Source organism: Grampus griseus (genome assembly GCF_964374135.1).
Source record: "Grampus griseus genome assembly, chromosome: 15".
NCBI classification, from domain to species: domain Eukaryota; kingdom Metazoa; phylum Chordata; class Mammalia; order Artiodactyla; family Delphinidae; genus Grampus; species Grampus griseus.
This window is the reverse complement of record NC_139009.1, coordinates 35,889,379-35,915,063: the sequence shown is the minus strand read 5'-3', so window position 1 is coordinate 35,915,063 and position 25,685 is coordinate 35,889,379. Positions and strand designations below refer to the sequence as shown.

General features: G+C 38.8%; 1 protein-coding gene across 1 annotated transcript in view; it reads right to left on the bottom strand.

Moving 5' to 3' along the window:
• CAMKMT (calmodulin-lysine N-methyltransferase) overlaps nt 1–25,685 on the bottom strand; it is a 401,051-nt gene that overhangs the window by 25,802 nt on the left and 349,564 nt on the right. Inside the window, exon 7 of the mRNA XM_082672327.1 lies at nt 19,013–19,079. Within this exon, the coding sequence (XP_082528453.1) occupies nt 19,013–19,079 (67 nt within the window). The remainder of the gene's footprint in view (nt 1–19,012; nt 19,080–25,685) is intronic.

Sequence of the window (25,685 nt, the reverse complement as noted above, 5' to 3'; positions counted from 1 at the left end):
AAGACATTCTGAATACAAGTCCACTTATCATAGGCTTGGATGTCACAGTAGTGTTTCTAAACATTTCCTTCAATTTCTGAACTTACCTCATTGCAGCTCAGTAATGTACAGTTCACAAACTGGTACCAGTCCATGGCCTCTTCATGAAGTAGCCCTGCTCTCAGTCCTCGTCTTTACCAATAACTGCAACCCTGACCCACTCTCTGACAGCCCCTCTATCTTTCACAGCTCACCCCTTATAGAAGGGACTCTCATTCCAAGCATTCTTCCATCCTACTGGCCTACAATCTGCTGATCCTCTCACCACGTCACTGTTCCTCTTCCCTAACATTTGTCTTCCCTCCTTGTCCATTGTAGGTCCCATAGCCAACCATCTGAACTATTCCCTCGCATGCCCCCTTCGCTCCCTCGTCCCTTTCTCATGTCCTCGTATTTGTTAAATCCAGCTCTCCGCCTGCTCCAAGACTGCACGTGTGCACCTGAATGTGGCCGGAGAAAGCACACAAGCATCCCGACTGGCTTTGCTTAAAATGCATGACCATGAACCACAAGTGGATTCTTGATGTCCGGCAGTTTTTCTTTCATTTCCCTTGTCCATTGACTCTTCTGGTCTCCTAGCTCATTATTTTGTACCACCTTCACTCTTTTCAAAATTCTAACACTTCCTCCCTCAGCCTTACTTTCAAGCCGATGACCTTGCTTCCTACTTTACTGTCAAAACTGCTGTAATCAGATGAGAACTTCCACAAACTCCCACCACGACACTTACACTCCTAACAGCATCTGTACCTACATACTCTGTTTCCTGCCTATTATCATGGACGAATTAGTCATACTCCTATCTAAGGTCAGTACCTCCTCTTATACACGGGAGCCATCCCCTTTTGTCTGTTCTACGGCACAGTTCTAGCAATTCTTCCTTCTCTAGCCTACGTTATCAGTTCTTTCCTCTCTACTGGATTATTTCCATCAGTATTCAAACATTCAAGCAGCTATTTTTCCCTCTTAAAATATCCTCTCTCTGCTCTATCCTCCCTTCTGGTTATTGCTCCATTTCCTTATTCCTCGTCTGCAGCAAAACTCCAGGAAAAAGTTGTTTAAAATCTGTTTTCAAATTCTCTCCTCCCAATCAGGCTTTTGTCCCCACTGTTCCACCAAAAATGCTGTCAAACTTTCCAAAGGTCTCCACGTTGCTAAATTCAGCTCAGTTTTTAGTCTTCATCTTATCTGACCTACCAGCCTGCACTTCTCCCATGAGCTCCAGATTCATATATCCAACTTTTAATATTTCCACTTGGATGTCTAATAGACATCTCAAACTTAATATCTCTAATATTGAATTCCTCATCATCTTTCCCCAAATTCATATCAATAACTGTTTTTCTCATCTTGTTAATTCTATCTTTCCAGGTGCTCAGGCCAAAAACCTTGACTATATCCTTGACTCCTAATTTTTTTTACACCCCACATTGAATATGCCAGGAAATGCAGTTAGTTCTACTTTTGAAATATGTCAAAATCCATCTTTTCTCTATCTCCAGTGCTCCCACCCTGGTCTAAAATACCATCATCTCTCATCTGAATTATTGTATAGTCTCCTAATTGCTTATAACCCTACAATTTCTGCTCAAGGGAGCAGCCAGAGTGATCCTTCTAAAATGGACATCAAATCGTGAGCCTTCTCTATTTACTACCTTGTAATGGCTCCTCTCTTCACTCAGAGTAAAAGCCAAAGTCTTTACAGTGACCTATAAGACCCTGTGCAATCCAGTTACCATTCTGACTTCATCTTCCATTCCTCTCCCCCTTGCTCTCGCAACACTGATCTTATGATTTCTTGAATACACCAGTCATACACTTCTGCTTTAGGGCCTTTAAATTGGCCACTTACTCTGTGTGAATGCTCTTCTTCCAGATACCCCTATGGCTTGTTCCCTTACCTCCTTCAAGTGTGCTTGAGTGTCTTACCTTCTCAGACCTGCCTACCCTGACCATTCTACTTAAAACTGCAATCATTCATTTCCACTCCAGTACTCCTGAACCCCCTTAACCTGCTCTTTACTTTTCTATAGCAATTATTACCATTTAATATGCTATATAAATAAACTATTAATTTTTAAAATTCTCTTTCTCCAGTAGAAGCACACTAGGGACAGAGATTTCTAAAATCTGTTTTGTACCATGATGTATTTCCACTGCCTAGAACAGTCCCTGTCACATAATAGCTGCTCAATAAATATATCATTTGAATGAATTGTGTATGGATATACTTAGCAGAGAGACTGGCACACAGAAGGCACTAAAGAAACAGGTCCCTACATTAAGTTGTTCTCTGAATAGAATGTGTAGATTAGGTAGATATGAAGGCCAAAGATGTTTAATAAGATGATAAAAAAATAATAAAATTTTAAAAAGAAAAGATTTCTTTTTTTTAACATGTTTATTAGAGTATAATTGCTTTACAATGGTGTGCTAGTTTCTGCTGTATAACAAAGTGAATCAGCTATACGTATACATATATCCCCATATCCCCTCCCTCTTGTGTCTCCCTCCCACCCTCCCTCTCCCACCCCTCTAGGTGGTCACAAAGCACCGAGCTGATCTCCCTGTGCTATGTGGCTGCTTCCCACTAGCTATCTATTTTACATTTGGTAGTGTATATATGTCCATGCCACTCTCTCACTTCTCCTAGCTTACCCTACCCACTCCCCGTGTCCTCAAGTTCGTTCACTAGGTATGCGTCTTTATTCCTGTCCTGCCCCTAGGTTCTTCAGAACCTTTTCTTTTCTTTTTTTTTAAGATTCCATATATATGTGTTAGCATACAGTATTTGTTTTTCTCTTTCTGACTTACTTCACTCTGTATGACAGACTCTAGGTCCATCGACCTCACTACAAATAACTCAATTTCGTTTCTTTTTATGGTTGAGTAATATTCTATTGTATATATGTGCCACATCTTCTTTATCCATTCATCTGTCAATGGACACTTAGGTCTTCCATGTCCTGCCTATTGTAAGTAAAGCTGCAATGAACATTGCAGTACATGCATCTTTTTGAATTATGGTTTTCTCAGGATATATGCTCAGTAGTGGGATTGCTGGGTCATATGGTAGTTCTATTTTTAGTTTTTTAAGGAACCTCCGTACTATTCTCCATAGTGGCTGTACCAATTTACATTCCCACCAACAGTGCAAGAGTGTTCCCTTTTCTCCACACCCTCTCCAGCATTTATTGTTTGTAGATTTTTTGATGATGGCCATTCTGACTGGTGTGAGGTGATACCTCATTGTAGTTCTGATTTGCATTTCTCTAATGATTAGTGACGTTGAGCATCCTTTAATGTGTTTGTTGGCAATCTGTATATCTTCTTTGGAGAACTGTCTCTTTAGGTCTTCCACCCATTTTTTGATTGGGTTGTTTGTTTTTTTGATATTGAACTGCATGAGTTGCTTGTATATTTTGGAGATTAATCCTTTCTCAGTTGCTTCGTTTGTAAATATTTTCTCCCATTCTGAGGGTTGTCTTTTCGTCTTGTTTATGGTTTCATTTGCTGTGCAAAAGCTTTTAAGTTTCATTAGGTCCCATTTGTTTATTTTTGTTTTTAATTCCATTTCTCTAGGAGATGGGTCAAAAAGGATCTTGCTGTGATTTATGTCATAGAGTGTTCTGCCTATGTTTCCCTCTAAGGGTTTTATAGTGTTTGGCATTACATTTAGGTCTTTAATACATTTTGAGTTTATTTTTGTGTATAGTGTTAGGGAGTGTTCTAATTTCATTCTTCTACATGTAGCTGTCCAGTTTTCTGAGTGCCACTTATTGAAGAGGCTGTCTTTTCTCCACTGTATATTCTTGCCTCCTTTATCAAAGATAAGGTGACCATATGTGTGTGGGTTTATCTCTGGGCTTTCTATTCTGTTCCATTGATCTATATTTCTGTTTTTGTGCCAGTAACATACTGTCTTGATTACTGTAGTTTTGTAGTATAATCTGAAATCACGGAGCCTGATTCCTCCAGCTCCGGTTTTCTTTCTCAAGATTGGTTTGGCTATTCGGGGTCTTTTGTGTTTCTATATAAATTGTGAATTTTTTTGTTCTAGTTCTGTGAAAAATGCCATTGGTAGTTTGATAGGGATTGCACTGAATCTGTAGATTGCTTTGGGTAGTATAGTCATTTTCACAATGTTGATTCTTCCAATCCAAGAACATGGTATATCTCTCCATCTGTTGGTATCATCCTTAATTTCTTTCATCAGCGTCTTATAGTTTTCTGCATACAGGTCTTTTCTCTCCTTAGGTAGGTTTATTCCTAGGTATTTTATTCTTTTTGTTGCAGTGGTAAATGGAAGTGTTTCCTTAATTTCTCTTTCAGATTTTTCATCATTAGTGTATAGGAATGCAAGAAATTTCTGTGCATTAATTTTGTATCCTGCAACTTTACCAAATTCATTGATTAGCTCTAGTAGTTTTCTGGTAGCCTCTTTAGGATTCTCTATGTATAGTATCATGTCATCTGCAAACAGTGACAGTTTTACTTCTTCTTTTCCGATTTGGATTCCTTTTATTTCTTTTTCTTCTCTGATTGCTGTGGCTAAAACTTCCAAAACTATGTTGAATAATAGTGGTGAAAGTGAGCAATCTTGTCTTGCTCCTGATCTTAGTGGAAATGGTTTCAGTTTTTCACCATTGAGAATGATGTTGGGTGTGGGTTTGTCATATATGGCCTTTATTGTGTTGAGGTAAGTTCCCTCTATGCCTACTTTCTGGAGGGTTTTTATCATAAATTGGTGTTGAATTTTGTCAAAAGCTTTTTCTGCATCTATTGAGACGATCATATGGTTTTTCTCCTTCAGTTTGTTAATATGGTTTATCACATTGATTGATTTGTGTATATTGAAGAATCCTTGCATTCCTGGGATAAACCCCACTTGATCATGGTGTATGATCCTTTTAATGTTATGTTGGATTCTGTTTGCTAGTATTTTGTTGAGGACTTTTGCATCTATGTTCATCAGTGATATTGGCCTGTAGTTTTCTTTCTTTGTGACATCCTTGTCTGGTTTTGGTATCAGGGTGATGGTGGCCTCGTAGAATGGATTTGGGCATGTTCCTCCCTCTGCTATATTTTGGAAGAGTTTGAGAAGGATAGGTATTAGCTCTTCTCTAAATGTTTGACAGAATTTGCCTGTGAAGCCATCTGGTCCTGGGCTTTTTTTTGTTGGAAGATTTTTAATCACAGTTTCAATTTCAATGCATGTGATTGGTCTGTTTATATTTTCTATTTCTTCCTGGTTCAGTCTCGGAAGGTTGTGCTTTTCTAAGAATTTGTCCATTTTTTCCAGGTTGTCCATTTTATTGGCATATAGTTTCTTGTAGTAATCTCTCATGATCCTTTGTATTTCTACAGTTCCAATTGTTACTTCTCCTTTTTCATTTTTAATTCTATTGATTTGAGTCTTCTCCCTTTCTTGATGAGTCTGGCTAACGGTTTATCAATTTTGTTTATCTTCTCAAAGAACCAGCTTTTAGTTTTATTGATCTTTGCTATCGTTTCCTTCATTTATTTCTGATCTGATTTTTATGCTTTCTTTCCTTCTGCTAACTTTGGAGTTTTTTGTTCTTCTTTCTCTAATTGCTTTAAGTGTAAGGTTAGGTTGTTTATTTGAGATTTTTCTTGTTTCTTGAGGTAGGATTGTATTGCCATAAACTTCTCTCTTAGAACCGCTTTTGCTGCATCCCATGTGTTTTGGGTCATCGTGTTTTCATTGTCATTTGTTTCAGGTATTTTTTTAATATCCTCTTTGACTTCTTCATCAATCTCTTGGTTATTTAATAGTGTATTGTTTAGCCTCCACGTGTTTGTATTTTTTACAGTTTTTTCCTGTAATTGATATCTAGTCTCACAGCACTGTAGTCAGAAAAGATACTTGATACGATTTCAATTTTCTTAAATTTACCAAGGCTTGATTTGTGACCCAAGATATGATCTATCCTGAAGAATGTTCCATGAGCACTTGAGAAGAAAGTGTATTGTTGTTTTTGGATTCTCCTATAAATATCAATTAAGTCCATCTTGTTTAATGTATCATTTAAAGCTTGTGTTTCCTTATTTATTTTCATTTTGGATGATCTGTCCATTGGTGAAAGTGGGGTGTTAAAGTCCTCTACTATTATTGTGTTACTGTCGATTTCCCATTTTATGACTGTTTACATTTCCCTTATGTATTGCGGTGCTCCTCTTTTGGGTGCGTAAATACTTACAATTGTTATCTTTTCTTCTCGGATTGATCCCTTGATCATATGTAGTGTCCTTCTTTGCCTCTTTTCCTCTTATTTTAAATGCTATTTTGTCTGATATGAGAATTGCTACTCCAGCTTTCTTTTGATTTCCAGTTGCATGAGATACCTTTTTCAATCCCCTTACTTTCTGTCTGTATGTGTCCCTAGGTCTGAAGTGGGTCTCTTGTAGACAGCATATACATGGGTCTTGTTTTTGTATCCATTCAGCCAGTCTATGTCTTTTGGTTGGAGCATTTAATCCATTTACATTTAAGGTAATTATTGATATGGTCCTATTACCATTTTCTTAATTGTTTTGGGTTTATTATTGTAGGTCTTTTCCTTCTCTTGTGTTTCCTGCCTAGAGAAGTCCCTTTAGCATTTGCTGTAAAGCTGGTTTGGTGTTGCTGAATTCTCTTAGCTTTTGCTTGACTGTAAAGGTTTTAATATCTCCAATGAATCTGAATGGGATCCTTGCTGGGTAGAGTAATCTGGGTTGTAGGTTTTTCCCTTTCATCACTTTACTTATTTATTTTTTATTAATTTATTTTACTTATTTATTTTTGGCTGTGTTGGGCCTTTGTTGCTGTGCGTGGGCTTTATCTAGTTGCAGAGATTGGGGGCTACTCTTCTTTGCAGTGTGTGGCCTTCTCATTGCGGTGGCTCCTCTTGTTGTGGAGCACAGGTTCTAGTTGTGTGGGCTTCAGTAGTTGCTAGTTGTGTGGACTTCAGTAGTTGCTAGTTGTGTGGGCTTCAGTAGTTGTGACATGTGGGCTCTGTAGTTGTGGCTCGCGGGCTCTAGAGTGCAGACTCAGTAGTTGCGGTGCACGGGCTTAGTTGCTCTGAGCATGTGGGATCTTCCTGGACCACGGCTTTAACCTGTGTCCCCTGCATTGGCAGGCGGATTCTTAACCACTGTGCCACCAGGGCAGCCCCTCTTTCATCACTTTAAATATGTCCTGACACTCCCTTCTGGCTTGCAGAGTTTCTGCTGAAAGATCAGCTGTTAACCTTATGGGGATTCCTTTGTATGTTATTTTGCTTTTCCCTTGCTGCTTTTAATATTTTTTCTTTGTATTTAATTTTTGATAGTTTGATTAATATGTGTCTTCGTGTGTTTCTCCTTGGATTCATCCTGAATGGGACTCTCTGCACTTCCTGGAATTGATTGACTATTTCCTTTCCCGCATTAGGGAAGTTTTTAACTATAATCTCTTCAAATATTTTCTCAGTCCCTTTCTTTTTCTCTTCTTCTTCCGGGACCCCTATAATTCGAATGTTGGTGTGTTTAATGTTGTCCCAGAGGTCTCTGAGACTTTCCTCAATTCTTTTCATTCTTTTTTCTTTTTTCTGCTCTACAGTAGTTACTTCCACTATTTTATCTTCCAGTTCACTTATTCCTTCTTCTGCCTCAGTTATTCTGCTATTGATTCCTTCTAGAGAATTTTTAATTTCATTTATTGTGTTGTTCATCATTGTTGGTTTGCTCTTTAGTTCTTCTAGGTCCTTGTTAAACGTTTCTTGTATTTTCTCCATTCTATTTCCAAGATTTTGGACATCTTTACTATCATTACTCTGAATTCTTTTTCAGGTAGACTGCCTATTTCCTCTTCATTTGTTAGGTCTGGTGGGTTTTTACCTTGTTCCTTCATCTGCTGTGTATTTCTCTGTCTTCCCATTTTGCTTAACTTACTGTGTTTGGGGTCTCCTTTTCACAGCCTGCAGGTTTAGTTCCCGTTGTTTTTGGTGTCTGCCCCCAGTGGGTAAGGTTGGTTCAGTGGCTTGTGTAGGCTTCCTGGTGGAGGGGACTGGTGCCTGTGTTCTGGTGGGTGGTGCTGGATCTTGTCTTTCTGGTGGGCAGGACCGCATCTGGTGGTGTGTTTTGGGGTGTCTGTGAACTTATGATTTTAGAAAGCCTCTCTGCTAATGGGTGGGGTTGTGTTCCTGTCTTACTAGTTGTTTGGCATGGGGTGTCCAGCACTGAAGCTTGCTGGTCGTTGAGTGGAGCTGGGTCTTAGAGTTGAGACAGAGATCTCTGGGAGAGCTTTCACCGATTGATATTATGTGGTTCCAGGAGGTCTCTGGTGGCCCAATGTCCTGAACTCGGCTCTCCCACCTCAGAGGCTCAGGTTTGACACCCATCCAGAGCACCAAGACCCTGACAGCCACACGGAGGTTCTGAAATCAAAGTCCCCATCACCTTCCTAAACCCTCTCTGAGCAATTCTGGAGCTAAGAGACTGTGCCTCAGCATCACGCAACACGCATGCACACAGGCCGAAAAGATTTCTTAGATATGACACAAGATGCATGATCCATAAAAGGACACGTTGGTAAACTGGACTTCATTAAAATTAAAAATTTCTGCACTTTGAACGATGCTAGGAGGAGAATGCAAAGACAAGCCACAGGCTGGGAGAAAATATCATATATCTTTGCAAATCATATATCTGATAGAGAGCTTATATCCAGAACATATAAAGAACTCTGAGTATGTTAATAATAAGAAAATAAGAGACCCAATTTTTAAAAAAATGGGTAAGTCATTTGAATAGATTCATCACCAAAGACGATACAAGAGTGGCAAATAAGCACGTGAAAAGGTATCCAACATCATTAGTCATTAGGGAAATTCAAATTAAAACCCCAATGAGATACCTCTATACATCTGTTAGAAAGGCTATAATTTAAAAGATTGAGCACATTGAGAGTTGAGGAGAACGTGGAGAAATGGAGCTCTCCGATACCACGGAGGGGAATATAAAATACAACCACTTTCGAAAGCCGTTTGGCAGCTTCCTTTAAAAGTTAAATATATGCCTCTACATGATCTAGCTGTTCCACTCCTAGGTATCTACCCTAGAGAAGTTAAAGTATATGCCCATGCAAAGAGCATATCCATCTACACAAATGTTCATAACAGCTTTACTTGTAACAGCCCCAAACTGGCAACAACCCAAAGTTCATCAATGGGCGAAAGGATAAAAAAATTGAGGCTTAGCCATACAATGGGAGACTACTCAGGAAAAAAAAGGAAAGAACTATTGATACATGCAATAACATAGGTGATGTTAAAATAATTTTACTGACTGAAGGAACACTGAAAAATAAAAGCACATACTGAATGATTTCATTTATTTAAAACTCTAGAAAACATAAACTAATATAGAGTAAGGGAAAGCAAATCAGTGGTTTCCTAGAAAGGGAGGAAACTTCAAGGGTCAGAAAGGAGGGGCTACCCAGGGTCAAGAGGACACTTTGGGGCAGGGGGTGATAGACATGTTTAGCATTTCAATTATGGTGATGGTTTCTAGGGTGTACACAAATTTCAAAACTTATAAAATTATACATACAGTTTATTGGATACCAATTTCACCATAACTAAAAATTAAAAAGAAAATGCTTTCTGAAAGACAGCAGGGTATATACATACATATAACTAGGTCCCTTGCCCCATATGAGCTTTACAATCTAAGGCATAACAATTCATACATAAAGATGTAAAGGATGGTTTGACCAACACCCAAATCATGTCAACGTCTTACTTGTAATTATATTGACAGTAAAGTAAAATGTATGTGTCTCCATTTTATTTCATCATAATGTCAAAATCTTATTTCTGTTCGAAATGCATTACAAAGCAAAGTACCATTCTACAGATAGAAATATAAAACCAAGAGTCATTGTAGGACTCCTCATGCTTTAAATATCTTAATAGCGACAGGCATGTCAAACCTGGTAAGTTTAACAGGTATAGTACAGTAGAAAGAATAATGGGCTTTGCAGCTAGAAAGCTCTGAGTTCAAATCTCAGCTCCACCACTTACAAGCCAGTGAAGCTGAGAGATGCCCTCAAGTATAAAAAAGAGACAGTAATGGTTGCATTGCACAACGATAATGAACTGAATAAGACAGGGTATACAAAAGTGTATTATAGTTGCTCAATAAATATTAGTTTCCCTTCCTTACTCTTGCACTAACTTACGTCTTTTCATTCTGGCTTTGAGGCTGGAGTTTCAACCTGAAATGCAAAGCCAAGTCAATTTCTGATAGGACTCCTACCTTGTGATTTAAAATTCACACTGAAAAAAATTTCTCAGCAGATGACCTTGCTGAGAGCCTGGGATTATCTGATATCATCTTTTTCTTCTTCTTCATCTTTTCTCTTCTAAGTAGGGTCACTCGTCCTGTCAAAGAGAACCACCTCCCAACCTATGGGCAGGATAAAACCATTCCTTCCTCTTGACTTTCAAACTTGAGCATGCATCAGAATCCTCGGAAAGTTTGTTAAAACACAGATTGCTGGGTTTTTTTGTGGTTTTTTTTGCGGTACGCGTGCCTCTCACTGTTGTGGCCTCTCCCGTTGCGGAGCACAGGCTCTGGACGCGCAGGCTCAGCGGCCACGGCTCACGGCTCACGGGCCCAGCCGCTCCGCGGCATGTGGGATCCTCCCAGACCGGGGCACGAACCCGTGTCCCCTGCATCGGCAGGCGGACTCTCAACCACTGTGCCACCAGGGAAGCCCAGATTGCTGGGTTTTAATCCCAGAGTTTCTGATTTAGTATGTCTGGCGTGAGACAAACTGAGATGCCTGCGAATCTGCATTTCTAACAAATTTCCGAGTGATGCTGATGCTACTGGTCTGGAGGCCCTGCTTTTGCGAAGCACTGCTCTAGGTCCTTGCTCCATCAAATACTGGCCCCCATCATACTTATTTCTTCTTCCTCAGCCGTATTGGCATGCCTGCCAACATGCCCAACTCCTCCTGCAATTCTGCTTCCCTCTAGTCCACATTCTGTTTCTCTCTTTCCCTTTGTCATCAAATCTTGCAGGAAGAGCCTACTTTCGTTGCTTCACCTGTCCTGGCAATATGACCTTTCTCACAACAGTCACTAGAACTGCTCTGCAATTTGTTTGACCTCCAGCAACATGCAGCAGCTCACACTGCTGATCACCCAATCCTGGACCTGCTTCCACTAAGAAGAAGTATTAGACCACGCCACCCTGAACCAGCCTTCCTGTCTCCAGTCCTTTCTCAGTATCCCTTCCAGGCCCCTATTACGCTGCTCCTGAAACATAGTAATTTCCCAAAATGCTGTCCTTGGCCATCTTCTCTTCTGACTCTAGTTTCCATAGTTCTGCTCTTATCTCTTGAATTGATCTCCACATCTTCTAGCACAACACTTTCCTGAGATTTGAACCTTTATTCTTCACCGCTTGCTAGCTATTGTCACAAAGCAAATACAGGTTTATTTTCTACACCACCTCAAATGCAGCATGCCCCAAGCCGCTGTCTCTCACTACTCTTCTGTATTCTTTAGTTCCCACCCACAGTCACTTCTCCAGAATGGGTCCCCTCTTTGTTCACCATTTTCCATTCTTATTCAGGCCTGGACTACCTCTTTCCCTTTCTCTGGAATCACTGAGAAGCCTTTAAAACAAACAAACAAACAAAACCCTTTTTATTGTAAAATAAGACACTGAAGGAGAAAACCAGGTGAAATAAATATATGACTTAACTAAGTATTATTTGGCAAATACCCTTGTTACCACCAGTCAGATCAAGAAACAGAACCTTGCCCGACACCTTAGAAGTCCCTTTACACGATCTGTCCCATTAACCTCCCCCTCTGCCCCAATGCAATGACTTCCTAAATGGTCTGTGGCCTCTAGCCTCTCTCCATTCATCACACTAGATAACTAAATTTGCCTAGACACATCTTTCCTACTTCTATGCCTTTGATTGTGTCCTCCCTGCTTTTTATACCTAGAATGCCCTCTTCAGCTGCTTTTCTTCCCTTGCTTTTCATTTGCTAAACCAAAGCCCAACAGCCACCTCCTGCATAAAGCTTTCTCAGATCCCCCCACCTTGAACTGGCTGCTTGTCTCTTTCTACACATCATGAATCACCCAATGAGAGCAGACTCTTCTTACATCTTGCTGGCGGGGCAAGTGTCTATCTCTCATCTGCCTGCATATCTTGAGCTTCCTAAGGCAGAAACCTCAACTTACTCATCTTTGTAACCCCTAAAGGGCCCATCACAGTGCCTTACATGTATCAGATGCTAAATTACATTTTATTACATTGAAATGAATAACACAAGTTGGACTAGTCATAATCATAGAATCAGAGATATTTGAAATGGAAAATATAATTAGTAAAAAAATTAATCAGTGTCTTCCTTTTGGACTCTGAAATAAGTTTATTTCGGTTAAGTTACGAACAAAAGCATAAAGCCAGAGGATGGGATCAGCTTTAAAGTCAGTTCAGAATCACAGAAATGACCACCTGGAGCAGAAGTTCTCAAACTTTAGTATTAGAATAATTTGTAGAGCTTGTAGCTGAAACAAGAAAAACAATTTGATCATCTCCATACATGATGAAAAGACATCTGCTAAAGCTCCATATTTATTTATGGTAAAATCTTTTAAAAACAGGAATCAATAAAAAAAAGTCCTTAACAAGATAGAAAATATCATTTCTATTTCAACTCAAAAGCTAATGCATACTTAATGGTGAAACACCAGAGGATTCCCAACAAAGCCAGACTCAAAGATACATATTTAATATCATCCTGGGATTTTTTTTAATCCAATAAAATTATACAAGAGAAGAAAAAAGATACAAGAATCAGAAAGAAGACAAAATTCCCATCATTTGCAGATGATGTGATTGTTTATTTGGAAAACTCAAGAGAATAAGTTGACAAGGTATTAGAAATAATAACTCATTGAGGTGACTAAACATTTGCTATACAAAACCCTATAGCTTTCTTTATATACATACACACAAATAATAACCAGTTATAAAATATAATGAAAGATCTCATTTATAAAAGAAACAAAAAAAGGTAGTTTCTAAAAATAAACTTAACAAGAGAAATGAAGAAACATTTTAAATGCTAGTGAAACACCTAAAAAAGCTTAAAAAGAAAACTTCCTGCTCTTGAATAGAAGACTCGGAGACATAAGCTGTCAAGTCTTAGTAAATTAATTCATATATATTTTTTTAGTCACAATGAAAATGTCACCATAATACAAATATCAACATGATTTTAGAATATTCTAGGAAGAAAGAATAATGGCAAGAGACTAGTCTTAACAGATATGATAATATATTACAAACTTTAGTAATTTACACAGCTTGATAAGGCCACATGAATAGACAGTCTACTTCTGAAAATCTGCTCTGTAGATACGCTTACTTGCAAATGTACAGTTTATGTACAGATACATTTCACTGCAGCACTGTTTATAATAGCCAAATACTGAAAATAAGTCATGTCCATTATTAAAGTAAAAAATAAATTATCTTTTAGCAATGGATTCTCATATGGCCATTCTCCAAAAAAAGTTTTAAAGATTTCCCCCTTGTCCATTTTAAAGTGAGGAACTCCTTTGAAAATTAAGACATTTTTATTTGATATGTACGTTCTGTGATATAAATTTCTATGAAGGAGGGATTTTTCTGTTAAAACTGGAAGGCATTTTCACAGAGGATGCAGTGGTCTGACATGCACACCTGGCTATCAATATAGAACTTGGCCAATTTTTGGTAGTGAGATTTTGACCTTGATAAAAAGTCAGGATCAACATGTCCAAAGAGTGAACACAAATTGTTCTATAAGAAAAGGCCTTAATTTTTAATTTGCTGCAGTTTAAGAGGGCCCCTAAAAATACCATGCCCCCCAAATTTTAAAATCTGGCTCATATAAACACAAAAAGGAGAACTCTAGCACAATATCTAAAACTAGGTAACATTCACCCTGTGGGAGCTGGTTTCTTCAGTGAAGAAACACTAAGTAGTAGGGATATGAGCCCTTCTATAAATGTGTCAAGCAAATAAAAAACGTTAGTAATAGAAAGTACACTTAGGTATTTCATTTTCCCATATCCAAGATAGCAACAGAAGGAAACAGGACTGTGGTATCTCTAGAATCCTCAGCAGTTCTTGAGATTCCGTTACCATGACTCTAGCAAAACTCGCTAACAGGTGTATTTTATCAGAAAATTTCTAGAGAGCCCTCAGCTTTCTTATCTCAGTTACCTTCTTCTAACCTTCCTCTTCAACCTGACAAAGGACAGATAAATGCCTACTCACCATGTCAGTGTCTACAGACACTGTATATGCATGCCTGAGAAGAAGCCTGTCCTGAAATGAAAGTCAGCTATCTGATATATAAACTGATGTCTGAATCTCTAGAGCTTGACTTTCTTCTATTAAAAACTGTTTGGTTCCATAAGCCCTGTGGATTCATATCTTATCCTATCTTTCATTTATCATGTCATTTATCATGTCTTTCAAAATGTGCTCCAAATGCAAATCTTAAAACCTTTCCTATGACAGGGATAAAGTGTACTAATTGCTTCAGGGAATATAAAACATACTAAGTAGAGTCCTTGCCTTTATGTTCTTGCCTTTACGTCCTTGCCTTTATGTCCTTGCTATTATGTCTCCCTTGCTAGAATGTGGACTCTAAGAAGGCATGGACTTTCTCAGTCTTGTTCATCACTACATCTCTAACAACCCAAAACAGTACTTGGCAGACAGAAGGTGATTGAAGTATTTACCAAGAAATGAATGAACCAATGAACATGAAAATAGGCAACACACTTTGAATAATGAGAGAATATGCCATACTTTCTGGGGGACTACTCTAGGGCCAACAGAAGTTAAAAGAAGGAAAACATTAGGGCAAGCTGCCTCCTGAGAAGGCGGGAGGAAATGGTAATTAAGCCGCCTTAGAAGAAAGGATTTAGATGGATAAGGAAGAGGGAGACAAGACTGGCAAAGACCAGAGATGGGGAGGACCAAATGTGTTGCAGAAGAGTGAAGAGGCTTGGGTGACCCAAGGAGAGGGTGTATGTGGGGAACAGTAGCTACACTGAATGAAGAGAGTGAGGAAAGTGAGGGCAGACTGCAGAAGGCCTGAATAAGTCAGGAATTTTATCCCCCTTGGTTGGGATTTACATTCTTAAATCTTTTTTTTTTTTTTTTTTGCGGTACGCGGGCCTCTCACTGTTGTGGCCTCTCCCGTTGCGGAGCACAGGCTCCGGACACGCAGGCTCAGCGGCCATGGCTCACGGGCCCAGCCGCTCCGCAGCATGTGGGATCTTCCCGGACTGGGGCACGAACCTGTGTCCCTTGCATCGGCAAGCGGACTCTCAACCACTGCGCCACCAGGGAAGCCCTTAAATCATTTTTCACATCCCCAATTTAATGTTTAAAGGAAAATGAGCCTCCAAGAAGACATAAATCTTAAAAAGCAGTAGGGCAATGGAGCCAATAGCCAATCCTGGGGGCCCACATAAAGGTAAAATTTGGGTTATAAAAGAGTCTTAAAAGTTATTATGAGTTCCACAGTTTATTAAAATTAATGGTTTATCAAAGAATAATAAAAAAAGTCACAGGCCTAAATTCACTAGAATTTTCACACAAAGATACTCTTTTCTTAAGTAGAAACTTACTTTTAATATCATAGCAGGGTATATTTAATCGATTTTTAAAAATATTGTAACTGTTAACTACTATTAACCAGAGAATGACGCCATTCACTAATTCTGGAATACCTAGAAATATGCAGACATCAAAAGCTCTGAATGGTTCTTTATTAGACAGTCACAGTTTTGAAGACAGCTTCAGATAAACCTAACAATTGAGGAGCTGTAAATATCCTTGTTCTTCCACCAAACTCTAGCTATATTTAGTAGCATGATTTTCTTTGTTCAAGAGTTATTTGCTATCACTCTGTATTTATGTTCTCGAAGGCAGAATACCTTGGGTATATTAGTTAAGTTGATAGGTGGCTGCATGGATGGACCAACGAATGAACCATCAAATGACTGTATTTAGATCTGTGAGAGGTAACGGCTACATCCTTCATATATGTGCATCCTAGATCTTTCTTAGCCAGGGCTAAAGCTTCCAGGCGTTTGCAAACACGTCTTTCATATTTAGCAACAATCACACTTAGATTAAAATGGAACAGAGGGAATAAGCGGGTTTGGAAGGGAAGAGCATCATTCCAGGCAAGGCGGCTGGTGGTTATGAGAGCAGGAATGGATTTACTGTCAAGCTAATGAAGCCTAATCATTGGGGCCCCCTCCCTCTCACAGGCCCCTTCCCGGGCCCACAAGCAGCCCCAGTGATGGGTTCACGTGGTTGTAAGCTTCTGTAAAATCTGTCAAAGTAAAAGGTATAATCGAACTCATGCTCCTAAAGAGGGCCCTCAAAATAAGTTTCAGGCCACTCACCAACTGGGTCTGCCCTGAAGGAAGAGGCTGGTAGCAGGATGAATGCTGCTTCCTGAGAACACTGGCAGAGCAGGGGGAACAGGAGCTTGGGACGCCAGTCAAATTTCTGGGGGCCTTCTCTCTCTCTCTCTTTTTTTTTTTAAAAAAACACCATTTCCGAGGTTCACAGTTCTCATACCACGATTTTCCTTTCTGCCTTTACATCTTTGCAAATGAAGTCACAGAAGACATTCAGCTGTTACAAACTTCATGTCAAGCTTTGAAGTGCTTTTTAATAGCAGAAATATTTGGCTCACGTGTGGGCTTTGTAGCTATGGTAAATACCTCTTAGTTATCTGTCGCTACTGTTATTCCACACCTCCAATTTGGAGGAGAAATTCTGCATATGCATTGAGGCACTAAAAAAGAATATTGAACTATATCTCAGCTCTTTTGTGAACGGTTTCCTTTTATTTCTTCTCACATGGAGCTAATGCTTTCATCATATTGTACTGGTTATGGGTGGGAAAGCAGTGGATAGAAGGGGAACGCTGATTATTACATCATTGGTTGGCAGTTTCCTCTTAGCTTCTTGAAGGTTAAGTGGTCAAGTAGCTCCTTAATATGAGATCAAGGCATTTCAAGGACTGACTCATCCACCTGTTTCCTGGCAACGTGCTTTCGTAGACTTTGGACGAAATGCTTATGGTGGTTAAAAAAGAAACTGACCACAATTAATATGAAATAAAGACGGGAAAAAAAACCCTCATCTTGGAAGTTTCTGTACGACTACTGACATACAGACTATATGTCCAGGTACATCTCAGAACAATATATTAGAAATAGCATTTTTGAGAACAATAAATAGAAACAAAGGCATTTTGGATCTACCCTGTGTTGAACAATGACATTTTGCTTCTTTATGTAACTTCATTATTTTATGAAGGGATGATAGAAAATACTACTGCACTCCATAAGTTAAACACCTGACATGTTTATTCCTCAAAATGCAACATTTTAGAATTCTAGATGTTTATTAATTAGTGATTATTAACACCCAGTAAACAACATTATGTCTTGTAAAAACACAATCTCTCTTCACAGCATGATGCTGAAATCTATTATTCCCTGATTCCATATGCTGAAATACACTCAAATGGTCACAAATGACCTTAAGCATTAAATAAATGTAAATGAGGACAACATAGAAAATGTGTTTTTGATTGATAACTAAAAGACCAGGTTGAAAATCACATCCAAAAATGAAGTCTTCCACAGAAGGGTATGGCAGTCCGCACTGTGGAATAAAAGCTGTCCTAAGAATGAAGAATACCCAGGTAGGAGATTGCTCTTTCTCTGGACCTACTGGAGGTTTTCTGCGAAACAGAACTGGTTTATTCATTTATTTGAGAAACACAGAGCATACTGCCCCCTGTGCCATCAGCCTACTGTGAACATTCTAATGCAGGATTCAAAAATTCGTACATGGACACATTATATTCACCAGTTAATATAAGAAAAAAGAAGTTATCACTACTCCATATCCTCATCCCAGTATGTTTTCCACTTTAGTTTTTAAGCATTGTTGCTATTCATCCACCTTTGTTCCCCTGCAAGCTGAGCAGTTTGGGGTGGGAAAGCATCCTCAAACATAGAGAAGACTCAAAATGTCAAAGGATGACAGATTAACAGTAATTAAAGAATTAATTAAAACTTAGATTGTTCTTCCAATAATGTCTGTGGTTAAACACATAAAGGAAAAATACACAGATACAGGTATTTCTTGTGAAAACTACTAAATGATTACTTATTCCTCTAGGTCCATACCAACGGGGCAAAATTAAAATGTAGCATCACAGGAAACACCATTGTTTTGGTTGAGGGTAAGCAATTCTCCTACTTTGGATAAGAAGGAACAGAATCTAAAAGGGAATGAATACCTAGACTATTTTAAAACCATGAAACAGAACAGGGTTTCTCAATCTTGGTTCCATTGACATTTTGAGCCAGAGAGTTCTTCGCTGGGGGGAGGGGTGTGGGGATGTCTTGCACAGGCCTAGCGGCATCCCTGGCCTCTATCCACTAGATGCCAGTAGCAACCACCTTGCCCCACTTATAACAATAGAAGAGTCTCCTGGGGCAAAATTGCCCCCCTCCACCAGGTTGAGAACCAGTGAAATAGAGCCATTCACAAGAAGGTCCCAGGCTGGGCTTCTCCCAACCTCATACTGCACCCTCTCAATCCTTAAGTCATTCCCAACCCAGTGTTTAACATAGTTATCTTCAGTTTTTCTCATCTATTAATTGTAGGTAATGAAAACGCCTGCCTGCTTCATTACAGGTTCTTGTAAGCATTAAATAAGATACTTTTAAAGTGCTTAAACAGTGCCTGACCCACAGTAAATGTTTAATAAATATTAGCTATTGTTAGTTTTAATAATCATCCATAGTACTGAGAAAAGCAGTTTCAACCAGAGTGTTTTAATGCAAAAAGGTATCTTACCAGCTTGATACGTTCCCAGTCTTAAACACACCAGCCGTCTGATTCCTTGTGATGATGTCTCTCACGTCTATAGGCCACAGTTAAGAAAGCTTCTGCAGTGATTGTCAACTGACTCCCTGCCAGAAAGAGGCCCACAAACACTACGATATTCTTATTGTACGCGGGATCAGCATGGTGAGAAGAGCTGTAGCGTGTGAGGCAGGAGGAGAGGGTGTAGCCCTGGCTCTGCCACCAAATGTTGAATTACTTGTCACAGGCAAGCTCTTTTCATTCCCTGGACTGTAGTTTTATCACCTGTGAAATATACATTTCAGGGAGCACATTGTCAAGGCCCAGGGTGATAAGCACTGGTCAGGGAAGATGACTGTGCCACAGGTGCCAGGCCCCACTTGCTTAAAAGAGCTAGAAGCCCCAAGGTCAGCCTCTTTCCGTCCGCGGGGAGGGCAATGGCAGTCTTCTGAGACTCTCCAAGTTGAAGTATTTTCAATCTCCGAAATGCCAGTGGGGAGAGTGAGGATGAGCTGCAGGGAAAGACTTGGGGGGAAGTGAGAAGGGAAGGATGGAGAAAGGCTGGAGAATCTCTGAGGGAAAACTAATTACTGAAGAAGAAAATTCTTCTGAAGTGAAAGGCCCCTTGAAGAATTGTCTTTACAGACTTACAGTCTGGCCTTTGGCCATCGGCTGACATGTAAGGACTTGTACAAAAAGAGTCATATTTATTGAAGCCATGTTTTGAGGAGCTGGTCCATTAGAGCACAGAGCGCCATCTTCATGAGGACCCATGGGACAAATCATGTCAGGTTTCAACACTGGGAAAAACTGGACTTCAGATCAACTAGTTTTGCTTCAGCTTCTGGACACTATAAATCTTAGAACTGCTCCTGTTTCTCTTTTTGCTCTGGTCCTTGTGCAACTCAGAGCCAAATGGATGATCTCAGCTGAACAACTACAAGTGCTCTATGGCGCATCTTTCCTCTACCGGTCCTATTCCTGCCTTCGTGATGTTTTCCTGGCTTTCTACTGTCCAACTGCCCTCGCTTTCTCCTTTATTTTATATGGTATATTCTGTGTGTCACTGTAAGAAGCCTTAAAAATCCCTCTTTTGGAATAAAGCAAGGTTTAAATAAACAAGAAATAAAATAATTCCAGTGAAGGTTGCAAGCTGAACTAAATTGGGCCCATGGGGAGGACACCAAGCAGACAAGCGATGTTCCCCTATTGCTCAGAAAAACAGATTTCCTGAATGCTCAAAGCAAGCACTGGCCAAGATCTCCCTGTAAGAACAGAGCCACAGGACATTTTAACCTAAATCTCTGCTTGAAACACCCGGCACACCCATTTCTTCTCTGAGTGAATAAGCAGGTACTGTGATAGCTTTCTTCCCCCAGGAGTGGGTAGGAAAAATCAATTAGGTCTCCTAATGAAGGGGTTTGTTGAGGTTTACAAAAGTGCTATAATGCAGACTTTTTTTTTTTTCTGGGTGAACTTTCCTGTATGCAAATTAAATACTGTTAAATTACATTCATTAAAAAAATAAAAGAGACTAATTTGCCTACTTGTTTTGATTAACTAAAATGACACATCGGCCTACAGTTTTGTCTATTTCAGGAAGAAAGTATTTCAGGAAAGTCTTCTAAATGAAATGTCTTGTAGAAAAAGGACAGCTGACGTCTTTATTCTGAGAACAAAATTAGTAAAGAGTCAGCTGACAACTGGTTTTGATTAAGTTCCCCCACACTATGGCCACACCCTTCTCAGCGTTTCCATGACATCCAAACCACATGCCATAATGTGCTAGGTACACCTGTAGCGTCGTATGAGTACATGACTAATTTGTCAAGCCAAACATATTATTTTGTTAGTGGAGGTAATACGTTTTATAAAATAGTCACAGGGAAGTTAAATTATATAACTCAGAAAACCTATTAATAATTTTTAGTAAACATCTTAACACTATATACTTTTATACAATTTATAAAACTGTGAGTCCAGGTGATCAGGCTGAAGCAAGAATATGTATTTATATTCTAGAAGCAATTTTATTTTAATGAAAAAATTCACAGCAGTACTTAGGCTGCTTTATTTTTAGAACTGGGAAGGAAATATAGTTTGTGGTTTAGGAAGTGTTTTTTATATGAAAACAAGTACCTAGAGAAAAAATGGCCACAGTATATTAAAATATTGCCTTAAGAGATATATTTTGATATTCTGCTCCCCGCCCTTTACTTTAGGTCAAATTCTGAGGTGGTTCCTCTGGCTGGCGCTGTGTCCAATAATAGATTTTCTCATTCTTCTGTGTCACTTCGGGGTAATAAAGGGAATTCAATCAAATCGAGCCAGTCTGTCCAGGATAGTGTTCAACAGCATGTACCAAATCCTATTCTCTGAAGGCACCCCCCTTCTGGAAGACTCCAGTGGGAGATGCTGGGTGCAAAGAAAGCCTTAATGTGATTTCTGATTAAACAGATACAGAGCAATCACCTTCAGTCTCCTAGTCTGGGCACCTGGACTTCTGAGCTCTAGGATATATGCTTGTGGCTAAAAGAAATCAGAATTCTATAACTAGATTTTCTCTTCAAACAAAGCATGGTTCAAGAGCGGGGATCCACCTTAATTTTGTTTCAGTTGATTTTTATCCTTACTATATATATATATATATATGTGTGTTTGTATAATAATAGTTATTTGAACAAATTATATATGTTATATACATAAATATAGTTAAGCTAATTATATATAAATCTTGTTTAAAATATTAGCCTCCTCCTGCAATTAGTGATTATTATATTTATCAGTAGCTGCATATATTCAATACATTTTTGAGAGTTGGCATTGTTCTTTAAGCAAGAAAGTATTTTTAAAATAATAACATTGTGATTCACAAAGCATTACTTTCTTGGTTTATGCTACCTTTAGTTTCATTGCACCTCACTGATGTGGCAATATTTGTTAATTTAAATGCTGTGAAATATTCTTAAATGTGCTTATTACTCATATGAATTGCGAGTACGATGTAGAGGCGTTTTGCACTCTGTTAGCAATGTCAACTGTACATTTATGGATGAGAAGACTTTTCCTCCAGTGCAAGATGATACTCACCAAATCATTCCAGTTTTTGGTGAAGAGATGGTTTAATGGGGGTGGCAGGGAAGCTATGAAGTCACATGAACCTGACTTCTAGCACTGGTTCTGATACTTAGTGACTGTGTGAATTTGGGTAAATTAACTTCTCTGAGCTGCACCTCAAGAATAGGAAAAATGTAGCTATTTTATAGCCTTATGGAGTAGCACTTAGTAGGTGCCTAAATCACATCAATTCATTATCTTTTTCAGTAATTCAGGCAAAAGCTTTGGAGGGATGAGAGGCTGGTGATGGTAACTAAAGTGAGGTTTGGCAGTTAAGCTTTATTTCCTTTCCCTGTTGCTCAAAACTATTATGTGAACACTTTTATTGTAGAATTTAAATGACGGGAAGGAATCAAAGAACTTCTGCCCTGTAGATTTTCAGTGTTTTTCACGTGTATAAATGTGTTCTGTATAGGTATAGTCTGTGTCCTCCGAGAACAGGAACTTGGTCTGTCTTGTTCGCTGCTATATCTTTCGCACTTGAAATGGTATGCAGTTAATAGTGGTTTAATTCCTTTTAATTAATTAATTAGCTTAATTTATTAGCTAACTTAAATTTAATTTCCAAAGCTATTTGTTGAACTCCTACCCAATATGAGGCACACAGAGTCCATTTTGGTTCTATCTAGTAAATAGTAGAACAGCTGACACTGACATTGGAGGAAGGGGCCTGGACCCAGGATGATGGCCTGGCATTCCCAAGGTCTCAACCATCCACAGGCTGCACAGTCACATGAAGCTTCATTTATTAATTATTCAAGTCAGGGATGTTGTTAAATAAAATAATGTTAAGCCAGGGGTATCTTCTTTAAAATTCACAGGAGATTTACCAATTTTTGGAGAATCCTAAGCTCAAGATCATGACCCAGATGGTGCATATTGTGGGGATAAGATGCTCGGGTCAGAGTCATGAGGCTGGGTCACCAAGCATCACCATATTCTGCAGATACCCTGCTTGGTGTTTACTAAGGACGGGTCAGGGCAGGGTACTTGTGTTAGGTGAATTAGTGAGTGTTCCAGAAAGGGCTGCTCACCTTAGGTGTTGTACTTTTATTCATTATGATTTGGAAGAGGCTTGGCATCAGTAATAACTCAGTATACCATTTCTTTCCCCTATTCTTATGTCACTGTCAACACCAGCTCCAGACTTTATTGAGTAATTATTATCTGGGGGCACTTGGAGATTTCTTTCTTCATTACACTAAAAAGGCTGTGCCGAAGAAGAGGGAACACAGTTCACACTATTTTAGGATAAATTCGAGAACTGGATGAACCAAATGATCCCATTTCTGATTTATCCTTTGTTCCCTTTGGGTACAGATAAAACAGCATCTGAAGGGCTCTCAGCTAGGGGGCTCTGGGTTAGACCCAGCAGTGCAGTTTAAAGGCCGAGGAAAACCTCGGGGACATATACCCATGAGTCTGAGAAAATATTTAACAACATTCCCTTATACCTCGAGTCTTACTCTCTTTTTAGATATCTCTGTTTAATAAATCTCAAATCCACATCTAGCATTCTAGGTTCAAGGTAGAGAGCTCTAGAAGACATAGCCAAATCCGTCTGATACATTTTATGGAGACAATAAATAACCTTACAACTGGTTGATATGCTTCTATGATATATAAAGATTCAGAATGCCTCCATTCATTGCCTCATATATTTTAAAAATAGAAATAACAGAAGATAAACAGGAAATATCAGAAAATGCTATTTTTAAAGGTAAAAATCACAATCTTAGAAGCTTAAGCGACTAGGAAGTAAGACTCAGTTGGATTCACTCAATTCAGATGCCTAGAACAACAAAAATAATTTTTTAAATGATGAGAATAATATACAGGCCAATACTCAGATGTGATGTGTGATTGCCAGGTCGATTTTCAATTACATTTCACTGATGTATTCATTTGTTTCTTAATGTGCTCATCTTGCCCATTAAGAATAATTAGCAGCTTTGCTTAGAGATTTTCTGGCTTCTGGCAATGTTTCTCCCTCTTTTTTGTTGACATCCACTTTTACTTTTTAGAAAGTAATTTTTGGATAATATCCTACAACTGCTATATAATTTAGGCTTCCTAAAATTTTAAAGGAAAGATGTAAACAGTAATTTTTAAATGAATTTGTTTCAATCTATATGCATCAACAGTATGTGATTCAGTGAATCTGTTATTTTACAGAAAGTGGGCACACAAATAGAAAAAAAAATATTTCATTCATGTTAACCTCACTTGGTAAAACAGCTTACAACGAATGCCAGTTATAAGCTCTGGTAGCAAATCAAGAATAACATTAGTATCAAAAGCAGGAAAAACACGTTGCCAATTTTTAAGGCTTTATGCATGCTTTTTTCTCTTAATTAAAAAAAATTAGATCTAGTTACAACAGAAAAAGGCACACAAACATAGAACAACTGCATGATAAAAACTAAACCCTGTCAAGAAAGTCCTAAGAGATGAAATAAAACACACTAACAGTTTTGGTCTGCATCCTGAAAGGACCTACTTTATCTACATTGTAAAGTTCTTCCCCTCCTGCCCTTTGGCACCCTGCTATATTAAACCCATTGTAAAACCCAGCACAATAAAGCACTCTCAGGGCTGAGCTTCTGAGGACCAAATGTTAAAAATCCATTTTCTTGGGAGGGGGCTGTACCAATCATTTCTTTGAAAGGCCAGCGGAGTGAGTACAGAATCTGAGATTTCCTCTCTGATTTCAAGAGCTGGCATGGCATCTTTGCTGTTTAAAGCAAAGGTGCATTAATTAATGACTAGCATTGCTTCCCTTCTTTGGAAGCTCTGTAGTTTAGCTCAACAATAATTTTAGTACAATTAAATTTACATACTGACCACAGATGCTTCCCATAGTTTGATAAAAGTTCTAATTGGTTTCTGATGCTATTAAATAAGACACCTGCTGCCTTGAGAAAGACCTCAGGTTGCTGGGCCCAATCTGAAAGTTTCCGTGGTTAAAATGACCTTCTTTTTCCCAATAATCCTGCTTTTTTTTTTTCCCCAAAAAAACATCGCTGGGGCTGAGCCAGCATACCTGACTTCCTGTTGCTCTCTGTGTTCCCTGACATGTGGAGGAGGAGCAGAGTGAAATGATACAGTGCATGGAAGAACTCAGAATAAAGCAGAGTGAATGAAACAATATCGCTCATCTTCAGGAATATTTTGAGAAACTTGCGACAGTCTGAAGATCATGATTAAAATCCTGCATTTTAAAAAAGGAAGCACCTTTTGTGATCTCTTTCCCCTGTGTGAAAGGCCAAGATTGTGATTGGCTGTTTTTCCTTCCTGATTTTTTTTTTTTTTTTTAAGTGTGTCAGGCAATTAGCTGGGTGGGGCTCTGTAGAGCACACAAGTGCCGCTGAACAATATTAGCTACTGTGCTTCTGGCACCTCCTTTCTCTTGTCTGAGCAGCCTGATACAGCTACTGCAAATTTTATTTTAAAAAAATTATATAGCAGAGGCAGAAGAAGAAAATCGAAAATAGGCTCTAGCAGGATGCTTACCTCTTACAAAAATCAAAACTGCTTTGGCATTTTA